The sequence below is a fragment of the Psammomys obesus genome, unplaced genomic scaffold (assembly GCF_907164565.1).
Source record: "Psammomys obesus unplaced genomic scaffold, mPsaObe1.curated_primary_1811, whole genome shotgun sequence".
In the NCBI taxonomy this organism is placed as follows: domain Eukaryota; kingdom Metazoa; phylum Chordata; class Mammalia; order Rodentia; family Muridae; genus Psammomys; species Psammomys obesus.
In genome coordinates this window covers 5,249,669-5,274,879 of record NW_026586383.1, presented here as the reverse complement: position 1 = coordinate 5,274,879, position 25,211 = coordinate 5,249,669, and the positions used below count along the sequence as shown (strand labels likewise).

Genomic DNA, 25,211 nt, shown 5'->3' with positions numbered 1-25,211 from the left:
TTCCCTAAGCCATAAGCTGACTATCTTACCATATGCAATTCCCTTTCAATTTAAAAAGGACTCAGCATCAGTGCAAGGGAAACTCTGGAAGCTCCTTTTCCTTGTGTGCACTTGTATGCATGCTTATGCATATGTGCGCACGGGCGTGTGTGCGCGTGCACACGCACGCTCCTACAGGTCAGAGGCAGGTGTCTTTCTCAGTTCCTCTCCACCTCAGTTTTAAGAGAGAGTGTTTCCTTGCCCACTCAGCTAGACTGGATAGCCAGGGGGCCCCTGAGCTGGACATACAGGAGTGTGAAGCCCCCCAGATGCTTATTATTATTATTATTATTATTATTATTATTATTATTATCCTCTCATCTACTTTATACCAACCACAATTTCCTCTCCATTCTTTCCCTCAGCCTCTTCTCCAGATACACACCCCTCTTTGCCTCCCAGGGACATGAACAAATAGGGCAAAACAAGCTACAATCTGAGCAGATATATACCATCACATGAAGGCCACACAAGGCATCCCAGGAGGAGGAACAGGGTCCCACAAGCAGGCAAAAGAGTCAGGGACAGCCCCTGCTCCCATTGTTAGGATGTGCACATGAACACCAAGCTACTAAGCCATGATAGATAGATAGATAGATAGATAGATAGATAGATAGATAGATAGATAGATAGATAGATATGCAGAGGACCTGGGTCAGACCCTACCGGCTCCCTGATCTCTTTGAGAGCCCGTGAGTCTCAGGACACATTCTACTGCCACCCCCTCCCACCTCACCTAGCTTCTTAACGTGGGATCCAAGAGGGCAGAGCTCTGGTTCTCAGGCTTGTGTGCCATGCACATCATCAGAGGGGCATACCTCCGCCCACAAAGTGCTTTGGCATAACTCTTTCTCCAAGACAATGTTTTTCAGTAAAGCTGGAGAGACTGAGAGCTTCGTCTTAACTTCTGGTCTCTCCCGCCTTGCACATGCAGCCACGCCCCTGAGAAATGGGTGTTAGCACTCTTCCTCCAAGTGTCACAGCCTCCAATGCTCAGCTATAGTGACAGTCGGGGAGTGGCCTTTCTGTTTCTCCTGCTGGGTCACCTGACTGGCACAAAGCAGACAGTTCAGACATGTCCGGACTCAACCTTTAAAACTCCATCACGGAGTAAGAACTTCCTGTCCCTACCCCCTCCTTATCTTTCTTCTTCCCCCTCCCTTCCCCCTCGCTCCCTCACTCCCCATCTCTCTCCTCATTTAAAAGGTCTCATAAAAGTCCCCAGCTTTCCAAGTGTGAATATTCACACCAAACACCAGGCTAACCGGCTTGACATTCTCAAGCAGAAGAAACACAACATGACAAAAAGCACAAAGGCAGGGGGCCCTTTCTAATTCGGGATCTGTGGGAAAATGGTTTGGTTATAGAATTTAATGTGAGGTTCCTGCTCCCCCCCCCAACCATGGGTTCAATAAAAGAAAAGCCAAATGGAAACAAATGCTTTTTTCAGTTAAAACATGGAAAACTTCCTCTGATCTGGCAGAGACAAGCCAACATTTCTACAAGTAAATTTAATAGGCATTTTTTTTAAGTTCTGTGTTAATTTATGATTGATTTCCATGGTAACATTGTGGAAAATACCCAGTAAACTGAAAACTATCTACTGCATTAAATGTCACTCTAGACTTCTGACAGGCACTGTAATAATAAAAGAGGCATCCCTGCTTAGGAAATTCTAACTGGGTTTTAGATATATGCACCAGGCTTTCCCAAGGGAACTTAATCCAATTATTTTTAGCCAGGATTTTATGGTGTTCTTTCCACTAAATTTAGTCCCGTGTCAGAATTCACAGAGCATAATGCCCATGTAGACTAAGACACTGGATTACCTTCTCAGTATAAAAAGAGATGCATATTTTAGAGAATCAGCCCCATCCCCTTCCCTTTGAAACACCTTCATTGGATGTTTGTCCAATAGTAGCAATCAAGCTGGTGACACGATGCCACAGATTACTGAAAGCCACGATGGTAATGGCATTCACCGTGACTATCACAGCAAAACCTTAACATTCACTCGGGTTTTTTTAATTAGTACTCTTTACTTAGTTTGTGGGACTGACTCACGAGTAGCCCAGTCTAGCCTTGAACTCACTATGTAGCTGAGGATGACCTTGAACTCCTGATCTTCCTGCCTCCACCTCCTGAGTGCTGTGATTACAGGTGTACACTGCCATGCCTGGTTTATGCAGCAACAGGAATTGAAGCCAAGGCTTTGTACAGAGCAGGAAAGCGCTCTACCTGCCGAGCTGTATCCGAAAGCCCTCACACTTCTCTATTATCTGCCTAAACTTTCTGTCTTTATTTTAATTCTTCCAGGTTTGAGCAAATGAGTTTTTAATTAGCACTTGCCAAGAGTAAACAAAAATCTTATACATAAATTTATTTTTTTTAACTTTTCCTACTTTTTTCCTTCCTTTCTCTTCCTCTTCCTTTTCTTCTTCATCTTCTTTCTCTTCCCCTCCTATTTTTTGCATACCCTGAGCCACAGAAAAAAATTTAAAGTCCCATAATCATATACTCAAAACAACTTGCCACTTTAATAAACAGAACATAGGAAATATAGTAGATAATCTTGGTTACGGATGGAGGATAGAGATTGACAAGGAAGAAGCAGTGTATACAGGGCTCTGGCATCAACAGATTCCCTGTTAGTTCCTTGGCCTTGAAAACAAATGTGCATTAGGGATTAGAAGGACCAATGTAGAACCCTCCATCAGAGCCATGGTTTGCCTGACCCAGGTTTCTTGTTCCTTAGACATTGGCACCCTCACTTTTGCTATGAGGTGAACTTCAGGGATAGGTCGGGGATGTGACGAGGACTTACTAGTTTTGACACTGAAGTGGATGACATCTTGGCAGAGTTTCAGCAGCTTGTCTTGTGGCTCTCCAGTGTCCCTCATCTCCAGGTCAAGGAGCTGCCTCAGCTTCTCAGGGGGCTGCCACTCACACACCTGGAGATTGAGTGACAGCTCATGGTTAACTAATTTCCCAGTGGAAACCAGGATGGAGGTACTGGAGGAGCCAGGACTCTGGCCCCAAGTAGCTCCAAAGGAGCAGAAGACACAGGGCTAGCCCACTCCTAGGTTGCTTAGCAACCTAGAAACCTGTGATGCCATCACCTGCGGCCATCAGGTGTTTGTGCTCCGGCTATGCACCAGATATAAAGGACTGGCCCATCACTCACTGTGTGTTCTCTCTGCTTCTATTTTCTCTGCCCTTCCCTCATCTCTGACTTTCTCGGGTGTCCCCACCACCATGCCCCTCTTTCTCTTCTTTTATGCTCTCCCTCTCTCTCTCTCTCTCCCTCTCTCTCCCTCTCTCTCTCTCTCTCTCTCTCTCTCTCTCTCTCTGTCTCTCGCTCCACATCCCGGTACAATAAATGCCTCCATTCAAGATGTTGTGTGTGGCACTTTAAAATACATTATTACAGGATTTAAAGCCACTGAGGCAGCAGACCAGCTCAAAAGGAGCTGAGGGAGCAGTGAGGACCCAGCAGGGACCACAGAGGTTCATTCAGACCTCCTAGGAGAACCAGCATCAGACTGGTGGCACATGGCAAGAGCAGAGTGAGGCAGGCTGAGGTTAGCAGTGAGTCAGAGGATGCTCTCGGTGGGAATGACACAGACTGGAAGGCCGGGGAGCCTGCAGCATCTAAGACGTCATGGAAGTGTGCTATGGCTACAGCGTCAATCAGAGGAAAGGGAAAGGCAACGAGGTAAGCTAGACACTTCCCTAAGCTCTCACGCTTCCTTCTCCACACAGTCTGTCTGCCCAGCGGCCAGACCGGGCCTCTCTCCCTCAAGCCATTACCATATATTTCTGCTCGAATGCCTTCACCTACTCACCATTTTCATCAAGGTCAAAGCAGAAGTAATTATGAAGACAGGAACCCATCCTGTTTGGGCAGCTAGCTCCTCTGCCTGCATTTCCTCTCTGGACTCTTCTGTCCTGGCCGACTCGCCTCCTTCTTCCTTGAACATACCAAGTTTGTACACACTCCTGGGGTCCCCACAGGCTGCAGCCTCCGCCTGGAATGTGTGTCTCACCTATTTTCTTAGTGAGCTCTCCCCTCCTTTTTTGTAAATCTTTGCTGAAATGTTTCAATTATTTCTCAGTGACAACGATTTTTGTCTCTTAACATTCCTACCTGCCCACGACCAGTCATGACCACTCGCCCCAGCTTCTTCCACTCTTCTCTTTTCTACAGCTGGTATCACAAAGCTGTCCTACATCATCACTACGAGGGCAAACAGACGCACTGGCTTATTCATCTACAGAACTTGTTTAGCACTGTCTCAGAGCTCCTCAGTGAAGAAGGACCAGGGCACAGGTGTAATGGTGGTTACAGAGGGCATGCTTGGGAGAAGGTAGGGAGGATGATGAGGCTTAAGACCCTCAGTGGAGACATGTGGAAAGATGGACGGGCAAATGCAGAGAGCGAGGTCAAGGTGGGCTTTGTAACTCTTGAGAAGGATCTGAGACAGAATTCTAGGTTTCCTGTGATAGCACATGGGGGTAGGGAAGAGCAGGTGCTCACAGCTCAGAGACAATCCAAGGCATCCCTGGGGAACAAGGGCACTTAAGGAACAGGATGACCATGATGACCTGTGATAGGGAGGGTGATGAAAAGGGAAGAAGAGAGACTTTCTAGGATGGTTTGATGGGGCCCACGCCAAGAATAAAGCACATTCAGAGAAGGGTCTGCTGCCTAATGATGCAGAGAAGCCAAGTTAAGGACCAGCAATCCCTCATGGAATTCATCACCACATTCATCACCACGGAGGTGTTCTTGGCACTCAGAATGTGACTAGGGAGGTGGGGGTGGAGGTGAGATTGTGGTGGAGTGGAGAGGTGGGAGGTGAGGAAACAGAGGGAGGGACTGAAGACATCTTTAAAAAGCTTGGTGGTAGAGGGGAGGGGAGAGACCAGGGAATAGAAGGGGGTGAGAAGCCAGGAGGAGGGACATGGAGGAAGAAGGAGGAAAGATGAAGCTGTGTGAGAAGTGTGAAATTCAACTCTCATGATGCCTCCTTGGCAGACAGGTGAGTCAAAAGCACCCGAGACCACCCACAAGAGTGGCCACACACACACACACACACACACACACACACACACACACACACACGAGTCTCAAGGGAACTCTGATGAGGGAAAACTGTTTAAGACAGAAATCCATCTGCATGATCCCCTGGGCCCTAGAACAGTAGAGTCGGGAAGACCAGTAGACCAGCAGGAGTTAGAGGAGCTGGAATGGGCAGCCTCCGGGGAACACAAGAGATCTTGGGGGTTCGGGATGGAGGAATTGATCTGGATCTTTTCTCTCTGTGTGTGTGTTCCTGTGTCTTTGGGAGTCTTTAGCTGGACCACTGAGTCCCTGAACTTGAGGTCCTATGTTTCTCTCTTGTTTCATCTAACATGGATCTCCTATTTCATCTCTCTTTTCCAGGCTCTTCCATAAGAGGAATCTCCTTGCTCTGAGCACACTTTGCCCTTCTGCACTGTCTTTGTCAGCTTTTGTTTTTTTTTTCTGTCTTAGCAAAGAAAGCATCTCTCAGTCTTCTGAAACTAATGTAACCTTTACCCTCACTCTACCGCAAGGCGCAAGGCGCCGGCTCCTCTGTGAACTCTCAAGGTCTGCCCCACGCTCACAGCACCCGCTGGGACCCCTATTCTCTTTATAAATGAAAAGTTGCCCTTCTACTTGTATTATAAATTCAGTTTGAAACTGGGCCTTTATCTTATGTTTCTTTATTTCCTCGAGGGCTCAATTTAATGCCTTTCAAGTAGCTAGCATTCAGTTAATATTTAATTACTGAAAAGGAGTCTAGCTTAGAAAAAAAATACAAACTTAGGCAGACATGGTGCCTCATACCTATAATCCTAGCACTCAAGAGGCTGAGAGAAGGGAGATCAATTTAAGGCTAGCCTGAGCTACATAGATCATATCTCAAAAACCAAACCAAATCAGCCAACATTCCAGTAACAATCAGGGAGGGGCTCATGGGACTCTCCCCCTAGCTCGGGAAATATTGGCAGCTGATAGATGGTGGAGGGGGGGGTCTCTCCACGGGTTCCGATCCTGATAGGTGGCCCGTGCTTCAGCCAGCCCTACACACAGAAGAATGAGAGCCATATAAATTGGAGTAATTTGGCTCATGAAAGAAATGAAGAAGAGGTGGAGGAGGAGCAGCAGCAGGAGGAGGAGGAAGAGAAGGATGGCATGAAGTTGAGAGGGGGTGTGAGGACAGTCTGGGAGATGCTGGAGGGAACAGAGAGGGCGGATGTGATCAGAATACATCACAAAGGGCCTGGAGAGGTGGTGCCACGCTTAGGAGCACTAGCTAGTCCTCCAGAGGACTTGGATTTTATTTCCAACATCCACATGGCAGTCCACAGCAGCCTATAGCTTCAGAGCTAGGAGATCTGGAACATCCCTCTGGCCTCTGTAGGTACTGCGTTCACCTGGTGCGTGTCTATTTATACACATAGGCAAGCGCTTAAACACATGCATATAGGGTAAAATAGAACTCCATTTTTAAAAACAATGTACACACGTATGACATTCACAAAGGGTGAATATCTGTTAAAAACATAATAAATAATAAAAACAGAGGTGGCTGCCAGAGAAGTTCGTCTCTAAGCAAACAATACTCAAACTATTTCAGAGAAATGCATCGAAGCCTGACGCTAAATTATAAATCTGAGAATGCAAAAGCTGTCACAATCAATTCTATGTTGAGCATGACTATTCTGCCCACGTTCAGAGATCATGACAATCTGCTCTATTAGTTTTCTAATTAGTGACCAACAGCTCTGAGTAAATGCCATCACCTTCAAACTCCGTTATAAATGACACTTATTTGCTACAAATATAATTGCGGGGAAATCTCTCCTATGTGCACATCTGTTGGTAATTCAATTCCAACAGGAGAAGCGATTAGGATGATAAAGGGAAATTCAGCCGTTGTTAGAGCTGGGGTGTCTGGAGAGGTTAGGAACGTGGACACTGGAGCAGCAACTCCTGAATGTAGCCCTGGCTGCCGTGTACTGGCGTGTGACGTGGAGGAGATACTTGACCCCGTGCGCCTCACCGTCTCCTTCCTTTCCAAAACAGGAACCGTAACGACGTGCCTGCTGGTTAGGGCTCATGTGATGCTGGGGTGTGTGTGTGTGTGTGTGTGTGTGTGTCTGTGTGTGTGTTCCTTGTGAGAATGTATGTGTGTATAGCTGCGCACTCACATACTTGCCTGTGTGAGTAAAGTCCAGAGGATAACCATTCCCATCATTCCATAAAGAACCCATTCACTTAGGATTGTTGTTGGTTTTTTGTTGTTTTTGTTTGTTTGTTTTATAGACAGAGTTTCTCATTGGCCTAGAGATTTCTCAAGCAGGCTCCGGTGGCTTGTCAGTGAGTTCAAGAGGTTTAACTGTTTCAACCTCCGCTGGCTGGTCTTTCAAGATTGTGCTGCTCACCCAGCTTTCGTATGTGGACCAAATTCAGGTCTTGACATTTACATGACAATCACGTGCGTTATCTCCCCAGTCCCATCATGAAGGGATCAAACCTGCAGGATGTACAGCCTGAGCCCGAGGGAGATACTTAACATACAGTACCTACTTCCTGGAGCAGATGGCCTGAGCCTGAGGTGATACTTAGCATACAGTACCTACTTGCACTGGTGGCAGGTATTTCCTTGAGACTGAATCTGAGCCTGTATTTTAATCCTAGACCCTGTAATGCTACCACACGGCACTTGGTTTTAACAAGCCGTGATATCTACTGTGAGCTCAGGAAAGCCTCTGAGAGGCTGTTAGGTAAGTTCTTGTTGGTTTTTACAGCCTCTTCTGCATCCTACTTGATTTCCACCAGTGAAACAAAGAAGATGAATGAGGAAGCCAGAGGAAGCTTCCTCAGCAAGGGCAGAGTAGGTATAACCCAGGCTACCACACAGGGGAGGGCCTTTCTCCCGTGTTTCCTGTTTCCGGCCTCCAAGCCCTGGGGTGTCAGCTAACCTCCCAACAAGTAAGACCTGACAAGAAAGAGACAGCCTTCCAGGAAAGGTGATGTGGAGCCCAGGGAGGAAAGTGGCCACATTTGACCTCCCCCTGAGACAAAGCTCTAGGGAATTAAAAGCTTGGCTGGCCTCCCTCATGTTCAATCATACGGATGTGGGAAACATAGCTGAGATTTTAAAAACCTCTCTCTCCATCTCTGTCTCTCTGTCTCTCTCTATCTCTTTCTCTGTGTGTGTGTGTGTGTGTGTGTGTGTGTGTGTGTTTATGAATGAGGACATGTTCATGCCGTGTGTGGAGGTCAAAGGAGAACTTCAAATGTCTTTCCTCATTTTCCTCATCTTCTTCCTCATTTGCGATGAGTCTCTTGTTCACCTCAGCATACCCCAGGATAGACAGCCTGGGCCTTCCACGCATCTGTCTCTACCTACCACCATCCTGTAGGAACACTGGCACTTCAGGTGTGTGCCACAGTGCCCAGCTTCACAAGGGTTCTGGGGGTCTGAACTCAGCCCCTCACACTTCACAGCCGGCGCCTTCCCCACTGAGCCCCCTCCCCAGCCGCAATCCTAGGATTTCCCAGGCATTTTCTTTTTACCTTTTCATTGACGTCTGTAGCTTTCAAAACCACCTCTTCCATTATTAGCCTGCAGGCTTCTTCAACAAATTTCTCTCCTGCTTTCACATCTGTTTGAGGCCCATTAAGCACAACCCCATCCACAAGGACAGGGTTCTTTCTGCCAGGGGTCGTCCCCTTCTGGTCAGGGTCTCCTAGGAGGGCACAGACAGAGTGGGCTTGAGAGCTCACACCATGAAACAAACACAGGCTAAGAAACAAAACAAGAGTTCCACAAATGGTACACTTTCACCCATGCATTTATTTTCAGCATATATGTCTACAATGTGTGTCAGGCACATTGCCCTCTAGACTCCCCTGCTCTCCCTTCCTCGTCCCTCCCCACTCCTGTCAGTCTCCCCGTCACGGACATGTCTTCTTCTCACTGACGAAGGCACCATGTGTTGATGATCACAGTTGTGCACGTATGAAGTCCCGCAAAGCTCATGATTCCCAGGCTAGGTGGAGCCATCTTACCCTGTGTACCTGTTCTTATTGGGCTGTGAGAGCTAGTGGAGGGGAGAGCCAGTCCTTCAGTACTCCATCAAGTCTGACCCCAAAAGCTTGTCACTGCGTACAGCCCCCATGCCGAAGGGTGAAGTGCAAATACAATACCTTCTGTGGCACAGAGATGTCTACAGAACACCACCTCTCAAAGACAGGGAGACACTCAGTCACGTCCCTACAGGGTACAAATTACTGGCCCAAGATCCTTTCCTTAGATATACCCCTGCTCCCACCACAGCAGAATAAGAGTGGGGAGGGGGAGTTGAAGGAAGAGTAGGGGAAACAGTGCTTCAGACCCCACCTGTGACTGACTCTGTTCCATAAGCATCCTCTTGAGGTTTGTTGGTTTGCTCGTTTGCTTGCTTGTTTGTTTGAGATAGGTCTCACGTAGCCCAGGTTGGCCTCAAACTTGCTGTGTAGCTGAAAGTAACTTTGAACTATTGATCTTCTTGCCTCCCTGGAGGGAGAGGTTCATACCTCCACGCCTCATTGATGCTGGCTAGAGATGGAACCCAGAGCTCTGTGCCTGTTAAGACAACCACTCTGCCAACTGAGGCACATACCCAGCCATTATCCCTGAACATATAAAGCATGTATTTGTTCAAACTTTCAGAATCTGCTTCATTAAGCAGATAAGCCAGGTAACGGGGCCACGAGCCGCCAACTTCCTTTCTGGTGTGAACTCAGCATCCCTCTGCCCCAGGCAGCAACACTATGCAGGGGTAAAGGAAAAGGCACCCAGACACATACACATTGTTTTCCCAAGGAAGCAAGACTGTACTTTGATATTGGAATTCCAAATGGAATTCTCTAAAGCCCCACCTCACATTTGATGTCTCTGGAGGGTCATCCGGCATCTTCCAGAAAGCAGACACTGAAAACCTTCAAAGGCAGAGAGCTAGCCACCACCTTCATCAAGGACAGGCTCCATCGGCACACATCTCTAAATGGAAATGCCCTCATCCTTCCAGGGCAGGGGGCTTGGGGGCTGTTTTCCCACGAGCTAAATTTCAAAGTCTTCAAGGAAGAAAGTTTCTTTGCTTTCCGAGAGTGTTTTGCTCACCACAGGGCAATGCCAAGGGACCCAAGGAATGTCCTGCAGTTCATCTGACTTAGCCCCAAAACACATTATCAAACACATGTAAGACATGCATGCCAGCTTGTACACTTGGGAAACTGAGGCAGGGGACTTTTCAGGAATTTGAGGCCAGCTTTGGCTACTTCATGAGTTCCCAACCAGCTAGGGCTACAGAATGAGACTATGTACTGATGAGGGAAGAAAAGAGGAAGAAAGGTATCTTAGTTAGGGTTACTAACTATGATGAAATGCCATGACCAAAGCAACTTGGGGAAGAAAGGGTTTATTAGGCTTATACTTCCGTATTGCTGTTTATCATCAATGGAAGTCAGGACAGGAACTCAAACACGGCAAGAACCTGGAGGCAGGAGCTGATGCAGAGGCCATCGAGGGGTGCTGCTTACTGGCTTGCTCCCCATGGCTTGCTCAGCCTGCTTTCTTATAAAACCCAGGGATGGCACCACCCACCATGGGCTGGGCTCTCCCTCATCAATCACTAATTAAGAAAATGCCCTATAGGATTGCCTACAGCCTGATATCATGAAGACATTTTTTCAATGGAGGCTCCGTCCTCTCCAGTGACTCTAGCTTGTGTCAAATTAGCATAAAACTATACAGCACAAAAGGAAAGAAAAGAAGGGAAAGGAAAGAAAAGGAGAGCTTGAGGAAGAGAAGAAGAGAGAGAGTGCTTTAAAAAACTAAACCCAGATCTATTGTATGAGTGCACATCTTCTTATGGTTTGTTAGGTTTAACCGTATTCCCCCTCCCAATCATTCGTAACTTAAAATTTATTTATTTTTATTTTATGGGTATTTTGCTTGCATGTATGCTTATGCATGCAGTACCCAAAGAAGCCAGAAGAGGGCGTCAGCTCCCCTAGAACTGGAGTTATAGACAGTTGCGAACTGCCATGTGACACTAAGAACCCAGATCCTCTCCAAGGGTAACAACTGTTATTAAATAATGAGCCATCTCTCCAGCCCTCCAACCCCCAATCACTCTTAAGAAAGAAAAAATAATACACACGTTATCATTCTTCATCATTTTACACCTGCTGTTCCCAAGAGCTCCTCCCTACCCTCCTGGCCCTCTGTCCCAGGAAAGATGTTGACAGAGTACCCAGCAGAAGGGCTTGCTCCACTCTGTCATCAGAGACTTTAACCTTTCACAAGTGATACAGCTGACTGCGTGAGTGGCATGGCCCTGTCAGCCTGGAAATCCACATCTCAGGAGGCTGGCTCCTTCCCCAAAATAGACTTCCCCAGAAATCACTCTAGGCACACAACCCAGATATCCAAAGCGTATTTACCACAAGCTCGGATTTGGTCATATTCTCTTTCCCTAGACACAAACCTCTTCCCTCTTCCTAATCCCTGGGTTCGGTTAGCTGTGGAAACTTACAGAAACAATTTCTAAAAGGCAGTTTCAGCCCTGCGCCTCGCCAAGTGGCTCACATTTCTAAATCCGCCTAAATATGCTCACGGCCTATTTTCAAAACTAAAATGTATGCGTTTTTGAGAATTTCCTATGGGTTCTGGGTGCTCAAACAATATCCTCATTTATTTATTTGTTACACCTCAGACAATTTTCTCTTACAAGTTCAATGTCCTGGTCAAATTCCATGGCCAGAGAAGCCCTTTAGTGCCATTACTGACAAAGGTAATGGATGAATTTGTCTTTGGCAGATACCTGGAGTTTGGGAGAGGTGGAATCTGCATTTCTTGGCTCCACCTCGATTCCCCATAGAAGTTGGGGGGAATGGGGTGTCTGATCCTTCCACCCCTCTGCTAATCCTCCACTGAACAGGGTGTGGTAAATGCTAGTGAGGGCCAACTGAGGGACCCCAGTGGGGAAATATTCTACATGGACATGCCTTTCAAGGGAAGGGACTTTCCCCTCAGGGAGAGAAAAAAAAAGTTTCCACATTTTAAAAATAAAGTGGGAAAGAGGGCAATTATTCCAGGAACTATGGTTGCGTCAGAAGGCACTGCTATTATTAAACACGAAGAAAAAGTGAGCTTTTTTCAACCTCATTAGTGGGATTTCTGGTTTTTATTGCCCAGGGTTCTCTCTCTCTCTTTCTCTCTCTCTCTCTATCCCTCTCTCATAAAACATGCCAAACACCCACTCAGAAGCTGAGTCCCACTGGGGTTCTAATCATCACTGCCTCCTCAGGGATCTCTTGCTGAAATCCCCGGCATTCTTCTCTGTTCATTTCCCCATCAGTGCTTGAACTTCTCCAAACCATTCCCAGTCAAGGACTGACATCCACATCCCACCCGAGGCTGCGTGCATTTCTACCAGACCCTCAACTGCTGTCTTCCAACGTACCGCAGAAGCTCAGCATTTGCTTTGGTCAGAGCGCTCCTTCAACAACAACAACAATAATAATAAATGCAACTTCAAGTCCTGCTTCAGCTAGAGATGGGGTATCCTTTCACAGAGGATCAAATGTACCAATACACTCAAAGCCTTAAAACAGCCAAAGTACACATTGGGCACCATATACACGTGAATGGACACCAGCTGTCACAGTAAATATTAACCAACGGAAGGATGCTACAGTAGTATTTAAACTTACAAAGACATATAAGTTTGCATGTGGCATTAGCTTGCGACTGGAGGCAGGCAGGAAGGCTTTCCCAAAGGGAGAGAGAGGGTTTGTGGTGAGGTGTCATAGATGAGCATCACCAGAGGCCCCAAGGGCAGAGGATGCCGGTGGGAGAGAGGCAGAGCTTGTTCACAAGACTCAGATCCGAGGTGGCGGGGAGTTTTCCCACCCACCTAGACATCTGTGCTAGAGCGTCATCTTGTCACCTCACCGTGGCTGTCTGTGTAGAGGCTTCATTTCCTGTTCTAGATCACAGACTCCCACAGGAAAAGATCATGTGTGATTTTGCAGTGTATTCCAGGAACAGAGTTCAGGCGCTAGCTTCCAGCAATGCTCAGGGGCTGAATTATCTTTGAGGTAATTGTGGAATCATCAGCTTGGGCCGACTGAATTCTCTTCTCTCCAAGGTCATTTTTATCTATTTCAGACAAGGCCCAACCCTCCCTCCCTCCCTGCCCCGAGACAATCTGACAGCCTAGAGAGTGAGAGAGCTGAGTTCCCATTTCATGCACTCATTCCTAAGCCCTCTGATCCTGGTACACTGACATTACAGCCTCTCTATGCCTCAGTTTCCCCATTTGCTAAATGTATGAGCCAATATTGCCAATAGAAAATGTCTGAAAATGTAGAAGAAGGCTTACTTGGGTGCCTGGAGGGGAAAACCCAGAAATTTTGAACTTTCAGCAAGCACTCCTACCTTGTTTTAATAACATACCCATTGCTTTGGGAATCACAGTTACAGGTGACCTTGAATGCCTTCCAAACCCTTGACTGTCTGGTGTCTCTCATCTTTTGTGGTTATGTATTATTCAAGGAGATGTGTATCAGTATCAGTCTCTTGTCCATGTCGCTGGCCAGGTTAGTCTATAAAGACATCAGCTGCTTCCTCCCTGTAAGCACCCCAAAGTCTCAGCGGGGAGGGGGAGTGCAGAGAACTCTAACACACAACGTGGGTATAGAGAATTTCATGGGCTGGACCCTGACCTACACACAAACTTGGCATGTTGGCCTCTGCAAGAAACAGAAAGGGAGGACCAGGGCCCGAATGTAACGACAAGCAGAAGGTAGAAACCAGATAGACTTGGCTGGGCAGCCTGGAGTCCGAGCAGAGCGGCTGCCTGTGTTCTAAAAGCAAGCAGGGAGCCAGGGAGGACAGAGCCAGGTTCAGCGTGCTGAAGAAAGAAGAGGTGGGTACAGCATAGAGTTCAGACAAGGGAGTGAAGATCTGGATGTAAAGAGCCACGCGAGCCCGGGTCCTAGCCAAACAGCAGACCAGCTGACAGGCTTCTGCTCATGTGCGTGTCTCTGCAATCACGTTAGTGGAATGAGTCCCACGATTGTTTGTGGAAAGGATTGCTTTTCTAGCCTCCACAGAGCCTAAGACCCTACAGTGAACTTGGGATGAAATCCTGACAGAGTAAGTCAGAACAGAGATTCCCTGCACACGTGACCTCTCTTCCCGTACAGCAGAGGACTGATCACTACAAAGTATTTCTGTGTGGTGACATGCTCCCGTCACCCACGTTTATTTCGTGGACTCCCATTGTTAGCATCTGGGATGCCAGTTAGATGATTCAGACCCAAATAATACTCAAATGCCAAGTCATCTCCGTCAACCACGAAGCTAAGTCCATCTACTCTGACCCAGCTTCGAGAGGGCAAACTACAGAAGTGAAAATAGCAGTGTCTTGCCAATGGTCAGGGATGTATGCTGTCCCTCACACTCCTCCTTCCTTCCTTCCTTCCTTCCTTCCTTCCTTCCTTCCTTCCTTCCTTCCTTCCTTCCTTCCTTCCTTCCTTTCTTTTTTTTTCTTCATTAACATGGACTACATGAATTTAAAGTTACTCCCAAGCTTTCTGCTATATAGCCAAGGATAACTTTGAACCTATGACCCTCCCGCCTTCATGCCCTGAGTGCTGGGATACAGATATGGACCACGACTTCCAGGTCCTTCAATGCTATGGGTTGAACCAGGGCTTCGTGCACGCTAGGCAAGCACTCAATTGAGAGCTACATTGCAAGCGGGCTTACTTACAGCTTGCTTTCCATGGGGCATGGGTCATCAGGCGGGCATGGAGGTGAGCTTCTGATCGTCTCGAGAGAAACAGTTATTGATATGGCTTAAGGATGCTTTCCTTGGTGACCTGAATTCCCACTTCCTGCCTCAGCTTGTCATAGTGACAGGAAGCTTTTTAAGTCACACCCTTCACCATGCCACCTGTAAGCCTCACGAACTCCACCGATGAACATCCCCTCATCTTGAGAGGGTTTCCTCATAGTGAACTCCACAAGAAGACTGGGCTTTGCACGCCCTTGCACCCACCTCCTCCTCATCCATCAGACTGCAGAATTGTCCCCTGGATTCTATGACTTGGCTCAGCAGCACCAGGGCATGATGGTATATTTTTGGAAGCAGTTTCACTCTGACTTTCCTCAAATATTTGTTAAAACTATCTCCCCAAGAGTGCAGCGCTTTCTGGCACTCTCCTTCTCTGGTCCTTGGCTGTACGATGCTCTGACGCTTCATCTTCCTTCCTGCGCACTTGTATTTCTAGGACTCTACATTTCCCCTTTTGCTCTGAAAGAATCCTATCACTCTCTGAGATTTAAAACTGAGTGGAATGAATGCTGTTTTAGTTAGAGTTACTATTGCTGTGATGAAACCCCATGACTAGAAGCAACTTAGGGAGAAAGGGGCTTATTTCATTCACTGAATAATAGTTCATCATCAACAGTAGAGAGGGCAGGAAGCTGGAGGCAGGAGCTGATGCAGAGGCCATGGAGGACTGCTGCTTACTGGCTTGGTTCTCGTGGCTTGCTCAGCCTGCTTTCTTACAGAATCCAGGACAACCAGCCCAGCTATAGTACCACCCACAATGGGATGGGCCCTCCCTTATCAATCACTAATTAAGAAATGCCCTACAGCTGGATCTTATAGATGCATTTTTCTCAGTTGAGGTCCCTTCATTTCAGTTGACTCTAGTTTATGTCAAGTTGATTTAACTAGCCAGGCCAGTTATTAGCTTATTTTGGTCTCTGTCTTACTTTTTCTATCACTGTGATAAGACACCATGACCAAGGTAACTTACAGGAAAACAAACATTTATTCCGAAATTACAGTTACAGAGGGTTAGAGTTCCTGACTATTATGGGGCTGTGCAGCACGGTTCCAGGCAGGCAGGCAGGCAGGTGCTTGACCCGAGAGCTCACATCTTGATCTACAAGCACAAGGCCAAGAGTGATAAATAGGAGCAGAATGGGCTTTTGAGCCTGCAAAGCCCACTCTCAGTGGCACACCTCTTCCAACAAGACCACACATTTCCTAAATCTTTCCTGAGCCGTTCTGCCAAATGGGGACCAAACATTCAAATATATGAGCCTATGGGAGGCATTCTCATTCAAACCAATGCAGTCTCCTTGGTGGCACTGGATGATTGATTGATTAGTGGAGGTTGACTATGGATGATGTGTGTACATAGACCATGGTATGAATGTAGAGACGACGGGATGACTTTGAGGAGTTGGGTCTTTCCTTGTACTTTACATGGGCTCTTAGGATACAGCTCAGATCATCAGGTCTGAATGGCACATTTACTCCTTAAGCCATCTGGGCAGCCCTGAACTTCTGTCCGCACCAGCATTGCAGCTGGAACATCCTTCGGCTAGGGCACAGCCTTGGCAGCACTGATAAATCAAGGCTCCTTCCCTTGGGACCTCTGTGTCCCAAAAGTCTGGCTCCCCTTGGCTCCTCCAGCTTCTAAAAACAGATTGCTTACATCTGTCCACATCTGTGAGCTTTCCTGAGCCTGTCCCAACAACTCCCCCCTTTGAGCAAGCGAGAACCAAGTACATATTCTGTGGAACTAGAGGTCACTAACACCCTGAGAAACTGGAGTTCTGTGGCCAGTTCCAACTAAGGAAAGTTAAAGACAAATAGTTGTACCCTACCAAGTACACTCTTGGGAAAATCAGAATTCGTTCAGTATTTTTATTGGTCTCTAAAATGTGGAGGCCACCCAGTTACTGCCAGAATGATGTCAGGGTGCTATTTTGGTTTGTTGTGTTCACTCTTTGTTTTGTTCAGGTTAGTTTGGGCTTGTCTGTTTCTTTCTTTCTTTCTGTCTTTCTTTCTTTCTTTTAACATCCCACCTACATATAATTTCAAATGCTGGACATTAATGAGGACAGCAAAATCCCAGAAGACCCCAGAAGAAAAAATGCAATGAATAGATAGATAGAATACAGATAGAAATGCAATGAAGCCATTGTTTCAGTCGGTCTTGGTAACTTCATTCATCAAGGACATTTAATAGTTGTAGTTACACATGAAGCAAACAAAATATTTCTGCATTTAAAAAACTAGCAGCTAATATTGAATGGTTACTTATAATAAGCTGGGTATGAAGGGAGGTTTTCTGTGGCTTCCACTGAATCTTCATTATGGGGACTCCTTATTGCCTTCATTTCCCAGACAAGGAAACAGAAGCCAGAGAAATGAAAGGAACTGGCCAAACCGCACAGCTCATACAGTCAGTGGTAAGGCCGGAATACCAAGCCAGGCAGCCTGAGACCAGGTACCTTAACTCTGGGGACTGGGAGGATGGCTCCTGCCAAAGCCTGGTGAGCTGAGTCCAGTCACCAGAACCACATTAGGAACAGATGCAAGAGCGGGCACAGCAACCCCAGTCCTTCTACAGTGAGATGGGAGCAGGAACCAGGAGAATTAAGGGGAAGTCATTGAGCCAGCTAACCTGCAGCCAGCCGTGCTGCAGCAGGAACAGCAAGATCTAGCCTCAGCATGGTGGGAGGAGACGAGAGACTCCTGAAAGTTGCCGACTAACCGCCACACACTGGCTGGGTACATGCACAGCCTCATACACAAACATGTACACACACAAACACGTGCTGAATAAACACACTTAAAAGGACCACATCCTGCTGCCTCCCGCCCACAGAAGACACTCAAAAGGATATTACTTCCTATGTCTCATCAACTACACTAAACTATTTGGACACGTATTTTGTACTCTTAAAGCAATAAGCAATTATCTTGGAAGTATGTATAAAATTGCAACGTGCTGCAATTTAATATCTAGTTTTAAAACCAATTTGCTGAAGTGTTGACTTCAGGATTTAAAATGTATTCCATTTAACCAGCAATTTAAATGAAAATTTAAATAAATGCTATAAATGGGTGTCTCATTTGCATGATCTGTTGATTAACTTTGATGTGCTATCATCTGTGCCCAGGACTATGCTCCCTGTCAAGGGCTGTTATGTCATCTTGGAGGTGAAAAGAGGGGACTTAAATCTCAGCTCCCCGCACCTCAGGGCCTGCGCTGGGAAAGTCACTTGTGGCCACCCTTGCATGTAGGATGTGCAGCTCACAACGGCCGCCCTCATAGGCAAGAAGTGTAATGACATTCTTGAGGATGTCTTTTGAAAACTTCGCCGAGGAGCTGCTTGGAATGGCGATAGGACCTCCTCTGACAAGCTACATCGTCTACAGTCCACACTGTCTTCCAAAGGAGGGGAACTCTGCCCAGGCATTCCTGAACAGTAAGTTCAGATGTGGGCCTGGAGGTGCATTGCTAAGGAAGGCCTGAAGAGGGCCGTCTGCCCAGAATCTGCCCGGCGTCTGACAGTCACCTCACTGGCATTGATGATGCTACTGATGGCACCTGGTGCTCTGTGGAACATCTGTATGATGCTAAGCACCCCTGATGTTGAGATGTATTTCTGAAACACTCCATAGCAGGTCACCAAGACACTGTCTGGTTTTCCATCCATGGAAATGCACTGCCACAGAAATTTGGATCCATCTAGAATATACCTCAATGATTTTTTTTTTTTTTTTTTTTTTGGTTTATGGGTGGGAATCTAGGGTCTTTCTTGGAAATTCACAGCCAATAGTGAGTCATTTAGTGAATGTATTCTTCCCCCCCCTTTTTTTTTCAAAGACTGTTAAATAAGTTTGTTGAGCACTGTCCATGGTCCCCTTTCTCACTGTTTAATTCAGGCTAGTCTCAAACCCACAGCTGCATTTCTGACTCAGTTTCCCAAGTGCTGGTATGGCAAGCATGAACAACCACAAGTGGTATTTCCAAACTATTTTTAATATGTCACATATCATTGTAGCTGGCATTATGTTAGAGCTATGTCAGGGCTGTGGCACGTCCTCTATATAAAGACTTCTGTTTGCACAGCATAACACTGTGAAAAACAAACAAAACTCACTTTGTATAAGCCAGTCTTGGGGGAGGACATATTGGTTACCTATAGTTTCATAAGCACTTATCCCCAATTGCAGTAGCCTAAATCAACAAGAGTGTTTTTCCTTGAGGTTTAGTGGGGTCAACAGGTGTCTTCTGATCTCATTGGCATACCGAATCCAGGCGGCACACTGTCTCAGAGCAGAGCTCAGCAGAGGTGACTAAAAACTCTGGGGTGCTCCTCATTATTCAGGGGGTTGACTGCACTTGCTTACAAGTTGACGGCAGGGTTAAAAACAGAAGAGGGAAAAGCCACCTGCCACTTGCGGCCTCAGATTACATGTCACACAGTGTTGCTTCTCTTCTCCTCTCCTCTACCGTGAGAACAAGCCACAGGCACAACCAGATTGGAGGTCGTGGAGGGAAAACTTCACCTCCTGACAGAGAACAGTGTTACCTTGAAGGTGGTATGTCTGTGAGGAAGGGAGAAAGGCTGAGCCATGTGCGTAGCCTCTCACAGGCCAACATTCTTAGACCTAACCGCCATCATTCCCACACCAGTGCTTCCCAGATCCTAGCCCATGACACATTCAGGCTTGAGGTCAGGAACTCTGTGGCCTGAGTCTGGTCTAACCGTTGCTGCTGATCTTGGCCCAAACTCCCATAGGCTAAAACACAAGTTGGTAGTTGCTACAGGCAACGTTCATTAGTGACCTGAGACAGAAGAACACGGGATACATTTTCAGGAACGGACAGGGGGCCCAGGACAATTGAAAGCCTGTAGCAGTTCTGAAATCTAACAAGGGGTACTGCGTGTGTTACTCACACTGAATACTATCTCACTTGGCTCTCCTAGGTGCTTTCCTGGCCCGTTGCTCTCTGGGGCTCTGGCAAAAGTCAGAAATTGAAGCAAGATCTTGGCTTCTCTCACCACCTTAGAGCTTGGTAGCAGGGATGGGCAGATGCAGGCAGGTGATAGCCTGGCCCATCACCCTTCTGTGTAGACGGCTGGCTGCGAACCCCAGACTTTTCATGCTCCACCCCCAAAAACTGTGATGCAAAGTAATTCCTTCATTCCTTTAATTCCTTTCAGGAGTTTGCCCATGGCAGTAGGGAGAGTAACTAATACAGGCTCCATTGGCCCGCAGATGGGCTAATTCTGGCTGAAGTCACAAATGTTAGGTTCAGTTTCCTGTATTCACAAAGGAACCCAGCTTCACACTGTTTGCTCTGCACTTCATACTTACTTCCTGGCTTCACAGCCTCCCTGTGGAAAAGCCACGTCTAGCAGAGCGTTCCTGTGTCCGAATGGCAGTTGTTTTAGTTTGATCTCTGTTATGGTAAGATCCCTCACTGGAAAAACAATGTAGGGAAGGAAGATTGGTTTAAGCTCACAGTTTCGGGATGCAGGTCCCTTGGGGGGGAAGTCAAGTACAGTTAGGAGCAGAGAGAAACGGATCCACAAACTCGTGGTACTCGGCTTCCTGTCCTCTTACACAGCCGGAGCTCCAAGCAGGGAAAGCTATGCCGTACTTTCAAGCTCGGTTTCCCAACATCAGTTGAGGTGGTCACGACAATGCCTCAGCACAGAACCACAGGCAAGCCTGACACAGTGGCTCCTGCGTGTGACTCTCTCCAGGTAACTCCAGATTACATCACGTTTATAGTTGAAGCCATCATACCATGAACCACACACTGTTACATAATTTTGAACAAATCTTTGAACATCTTAGGAGAAGGGTAACATCTCCAATTCTGCAAATCCAGAAATGAGGAACAGAGGTCAAGTAAGCTGCTGAGGGCCCGTACACGTCAGACAGTACATTTAGAGCCACTGTTCAGACTGTGACTGATCGCTACGCCCTTCCCTTTCCACTAAACCCTGTGGCCTCTCTCCTCCGGGAGGGGAGAGTCACCAACAAAGCAACAGAAGAACAATTAAGTGCTGAGCTGACATGCCGTATCGAACACTTCTGGGCAAAGCCGTCATCATCCTTCCGTTCAACAATTACTTTCTGAGATTCTCTTTTGTTGTGCCATCAACTTGAAAAATAAGGGACACTGGCTAGCATTACAAAATTCAATTTTTCATAGATTTTCCTTCTCCTCCATCACTACTTCATACAAATTATTCACTGAAATAAAACTGGATAATGGCGTAATAGAACACCCCACGGTAGAAACGCGCACAAAGGAGGTATACTGCCTGCACTGTCTTTTTAAAGCCACATCTGGAAGAACAGATAGAGCATAAAATACCAGTTAAGTCTGAGTTGGTTCTGTAAGTCAATACTCAATACCAGGAGATCACCCAGCAGAGCACCCGAAGTGCTGAACTGGAAAGACCTTATCTGGTGAAAACCACAAAGTCGCCCTTCAGGTTATATACCATAGGCCGAAAGAACAGGGTGGAAATCCAAGATTTTCTAGGCTGAGGTTAACTCACCAGTATCTTTCTTTTTGAGACAGGGTTTCTTGTAGCCCAGGCTGTAGCTGAGTTTGACCTTTGAACTTGTGATGGTTTTGCCTCTACTTCCTGAGCGCCTCGGATCACAAGCCTGGTTTCTGAGGTGCTGGGATTGAATAGAATGCTAGGTGAGTGCTCCACCAACTGAGCTACAACCCCAGTCCACAACACGGATTTAAGTGTGTAGCAATGGCTTTGTTAGCACCAGATGACTTAGAGAGCTGCAGTACTTGGCAGTAAGAAGCTCCTAGGTGCCGAAATGCTTAGCCTTGCCCCAGGATATGAAAGTACAAATGGAAGCAAACACAAACTCTTGGGCTGCTCAGCAGGTAAAGGTGTTGCTAAGGTTGAGGACTGAATTCTACCTTAAGGACCTGAATTGTAGAAGCAGAGAACTGACTCCCAGAACTTGTCCTTTGGAGTCTACGTACTCACCATGGCATGCATACAGGAAAGACAGACGCAAAGAAAGAACACATGGGATTTTATCAGAGTATGTTTTTTTTTACATTTTACATTTTACAGAGTGTATTTCTTAGATTTCTTTAATCACATGCCCTAACAATGTATACATAAAGAGTATTCTGGGATGGGAGTATCCAGTGGACTTGAATTTCCCTGAGTAAATAACACTTTCAGCTAAACACATCTCTATGTTATCTATCAGTAGTCAACAATGATCTCGGGGGAAAGCCAAAGTGAGTTTTTAGTCCTGTAACAGAATTACAACATTTTAGGGGTTTGCTGTGTTTTGAGATGGAGTCTTTCTTTGTGTATACCTTTATTAGGATTTCTGTTGCTGTCTAGAGACACCATGACCGAGGCAACTCTTATAAAGGTAAACCTTTAATTGGGGCTGGCTTACAGTTTCAGAGGTTCGGTCCATTATCATCATGGCGGGAAGCCTGGCAGCAGGCAGATGTGGTGCTGGAAAAGCCTAGAGTTCTACATCTTCACCAGACAACTTTCTGTTTTCATTGATTTTATTCACTTCCTAAGCTTGGCTGTCCTGGAACTTGTTCTGTAGACTGCCTTTGAACTCTGAGATCCACCTGCCTCTGTCTCCTGAGTGCTGGGATTAAAGACATGCACCACCACCATGCCTGGACCTAAACTTTTTCTTAATTCCTTTTCCCAAGATCTTTATAAGTTCTGGGTTGTAGGTCATTCCAGATATAGGCAAGTTGACAACTAAAACTAGCCATCACAGTGGATCACACTGGCTTCACAGTCAGAGTAAACTTTCTGCTCCAGCCCCGTGATCGCTGGGGTTATAGGTATGAACCATCACACATAGCTACAAGGAACCTGTCATCCAAGTGTTACGTCATCTGCATCAGAGCAACCATGACTACCAAGAAGAGACGTTCAACGATGTTGAGTCTGTTGACTTTTGACCTCTCAGAGAAGGCAGTGACAGGATGGGGGGTGTCATTGTTAAAGTGCATACCCAGCTGCAGGGCATGGCTGGCACACCCTGCCCTGGGGGCAGCTCTTCTCTCCCAGAGGCCCTTCATTATATAATCCAGACGTTTTGCCGCCCCCTTCCCCCCCCCTCTCTCAGCCTCACCTTCCCTATATAATATAGTGTCATCTCACCATTAGCTTATTTAGTTTTATTCAATCAATCATTCATTAGAACCTCAGATGAAGTTCATCTGTTCCCTCTCAGTGCTAGCTGCATGGTCAGAAACGCCAAGGTGCAGAGACAGTGGAAGGTTAACCAGAGGTAGGATTCTACAGCTTCGGCTTTTGTGAGCCCTGAGCATAACAGCTGCTACTGTCTGAACCGAAACACTAATGGGGACAACTCTGAAAATGTTGACCAGATGAGCTGTGTGGGTCTAACTTTTCCTGAGATAGCTGGCCACACATCAGTAACAGACAGACCAAGACAACAGTTCCACTCAAGTCTAGCTTGTGACTTAATGGGTATATTAAGAATAAGTTATAGGTGAAACAAGAGTAAGGGAATACTTAGAGAAATATGAATGAAGGGTCTATTACAGGAACATGGGAGAACCCCAAACCGATGTGTCATTGAAAATGCTCCCCAGGCATAGGGGATGAATTTTCCCATAGCTGCATGGATGGAGCTCTCTCCCCTTCAGTTATATTTCCACCCTTTGTATTCTCCATCACCTCTTGAGACTTTCAGAGCACAAGTAGCTTGGACAAAATTGCACAGAGCTGTGAGGGAGGTGAGGGAGGGGTTAAGTAGCAGGAATCTCAGATTTCTGTCTAATAACCATTTACCCTCTCTTCTTCAGTGGAGGAAGATCCACTGGCCTGATCTTTAAGAACCTTGGTGGACTTACATGAAAATCCCTGCCTTGCAGGTAGAGAAGACCATGAGTCTCTACCTTTATCCTCTTCAGAGAAAGAAAAGCCTTGGAAGGTTCAAGGGTATGCGACTCATCTGGGTCACCTTGAGGACCTCAAGGCGACCCTCCTTCTCCATCCAGCTTCATAGGACCTCACCACTGACAAAGCTCTCAGGTGACCTCCTCCATGAGGGAATGGCCAGCATCTCTGTGTTAGTTACTTTTCCCATCGCTGTCACAAAATACCTAAGAACAGCAACTTCAGAAAGGAGGGAGGGAAGGTATATCTGAGCACACAGCCTGAGGCATGGAGGTGGGGAAGGCATCGGGAGTGACCCATTGCATCCAGGCAGGAAGCAGAGAGCGATTAACGCCAACGCTCAGCTCTCATCAATTTGACAGTGAAGATGAACTCTCACAGTTGCCTTCTCTGTGTCCACAGGACACCATAGAGATCAAGTGCTGTTCCCAGCATTTATGACAGTCTCTCTCTCCCTCTCCCTCTCCTTCTCCTCCCCCCCACCATCACTTTATCCCACAAATGTTACCTGAGCAACACTTCCTCTCTCTCGCCCTTGGCCTCACAGATACCCTTTCAGTGCACACTAGGCGCGCTGCACTCTGAACTGGTTTTGCTTTTGCCCTTCAGGCCTGGTGTGTCATGGTGAAGGGAAAATAGAAATATTTGGAAAGCGCTGCCTCCAGGCAACCGCCAGCCTTATGAAGCTATCATCTTGCTTGAAAGGGTCCATTTTGACTGCGGGGATCTAAACATTGCTCACTATTCCCTTTGTTTTCCGCCTACAAAGATCATAATCTCTGGAAGGCAGGGAGGTGAGCTGCATGCAGAGGGCTGCAGGGCCTCGGAGGGATGCAGAAGAAGCATTCGGCAAGTCTGAAAGTCTGAAAGTCCTGTGCCTGGACACGCTTCCAAACTGAATCACGGTAAGGGTTCAGCCACGCTGCAAACAAAGACCTGAACTAGAGTCTCCAGGAAGCGAAGTTCACAGGTGTAAACCGTGTCTCTATGGAGCTTTAAAGCCACTCACAGTGTGAAAACGGCGGATGTCATAGTGAGCCACCCTGCCACCCCCTGTGTGAATGACCCTCTCGGTGGTGCAGCTGACAGGCAGAGTGAAACGGAAGACTGCAAAGGAGAGCCTAGAGAGACGGCATAGAGGTTTGATTCCCATCACGCTTATAGGGCTCCTCACAACTGCCTGTTATCTCAGTCCCAAAGGATTGGACACCTGCACTGCTGTGCCCACACCTGCACACACACACACATGAACACCTGACTCTACCACACACAGCTACGTACGGACGCCTGCGCTCGTGTGTA

At 46.9% G+C, this 25,211-nt stretch overlaps 1 protein-coding gene across 1 annotated transcript in view; it reads right to left on the bottom strand.

Moving 5' to 3' along the window:
• Gadl1 (glutamate decarboxylase like 1) overlaps positions 1-9,140 on the bottom strand; it is a 138,602-nt gene extending 129,462 nt beyond the window's left edge. Inside the window, exons 1-3 of the mRNA XM_055601547.1 lie at positions 9,059-9,140; positions 8,651-8,823; positions 2,864-2,990 (exon numbers count right to left, since the gene is read on the bottom strand). Coding sequence (XP_055457522.1) covers positions 2,864-2,990; positions 8,651-8,823; positions 9,059-9,140 — 382 coding nt within the window. The remainder of the gene's footprint in view (positions 1-2,863; positions 2,991-8,650; positions 8,824-9,058) is intronic.
• Positions 9,141-25,211: the final 16,071 nt, after the last annotated feature.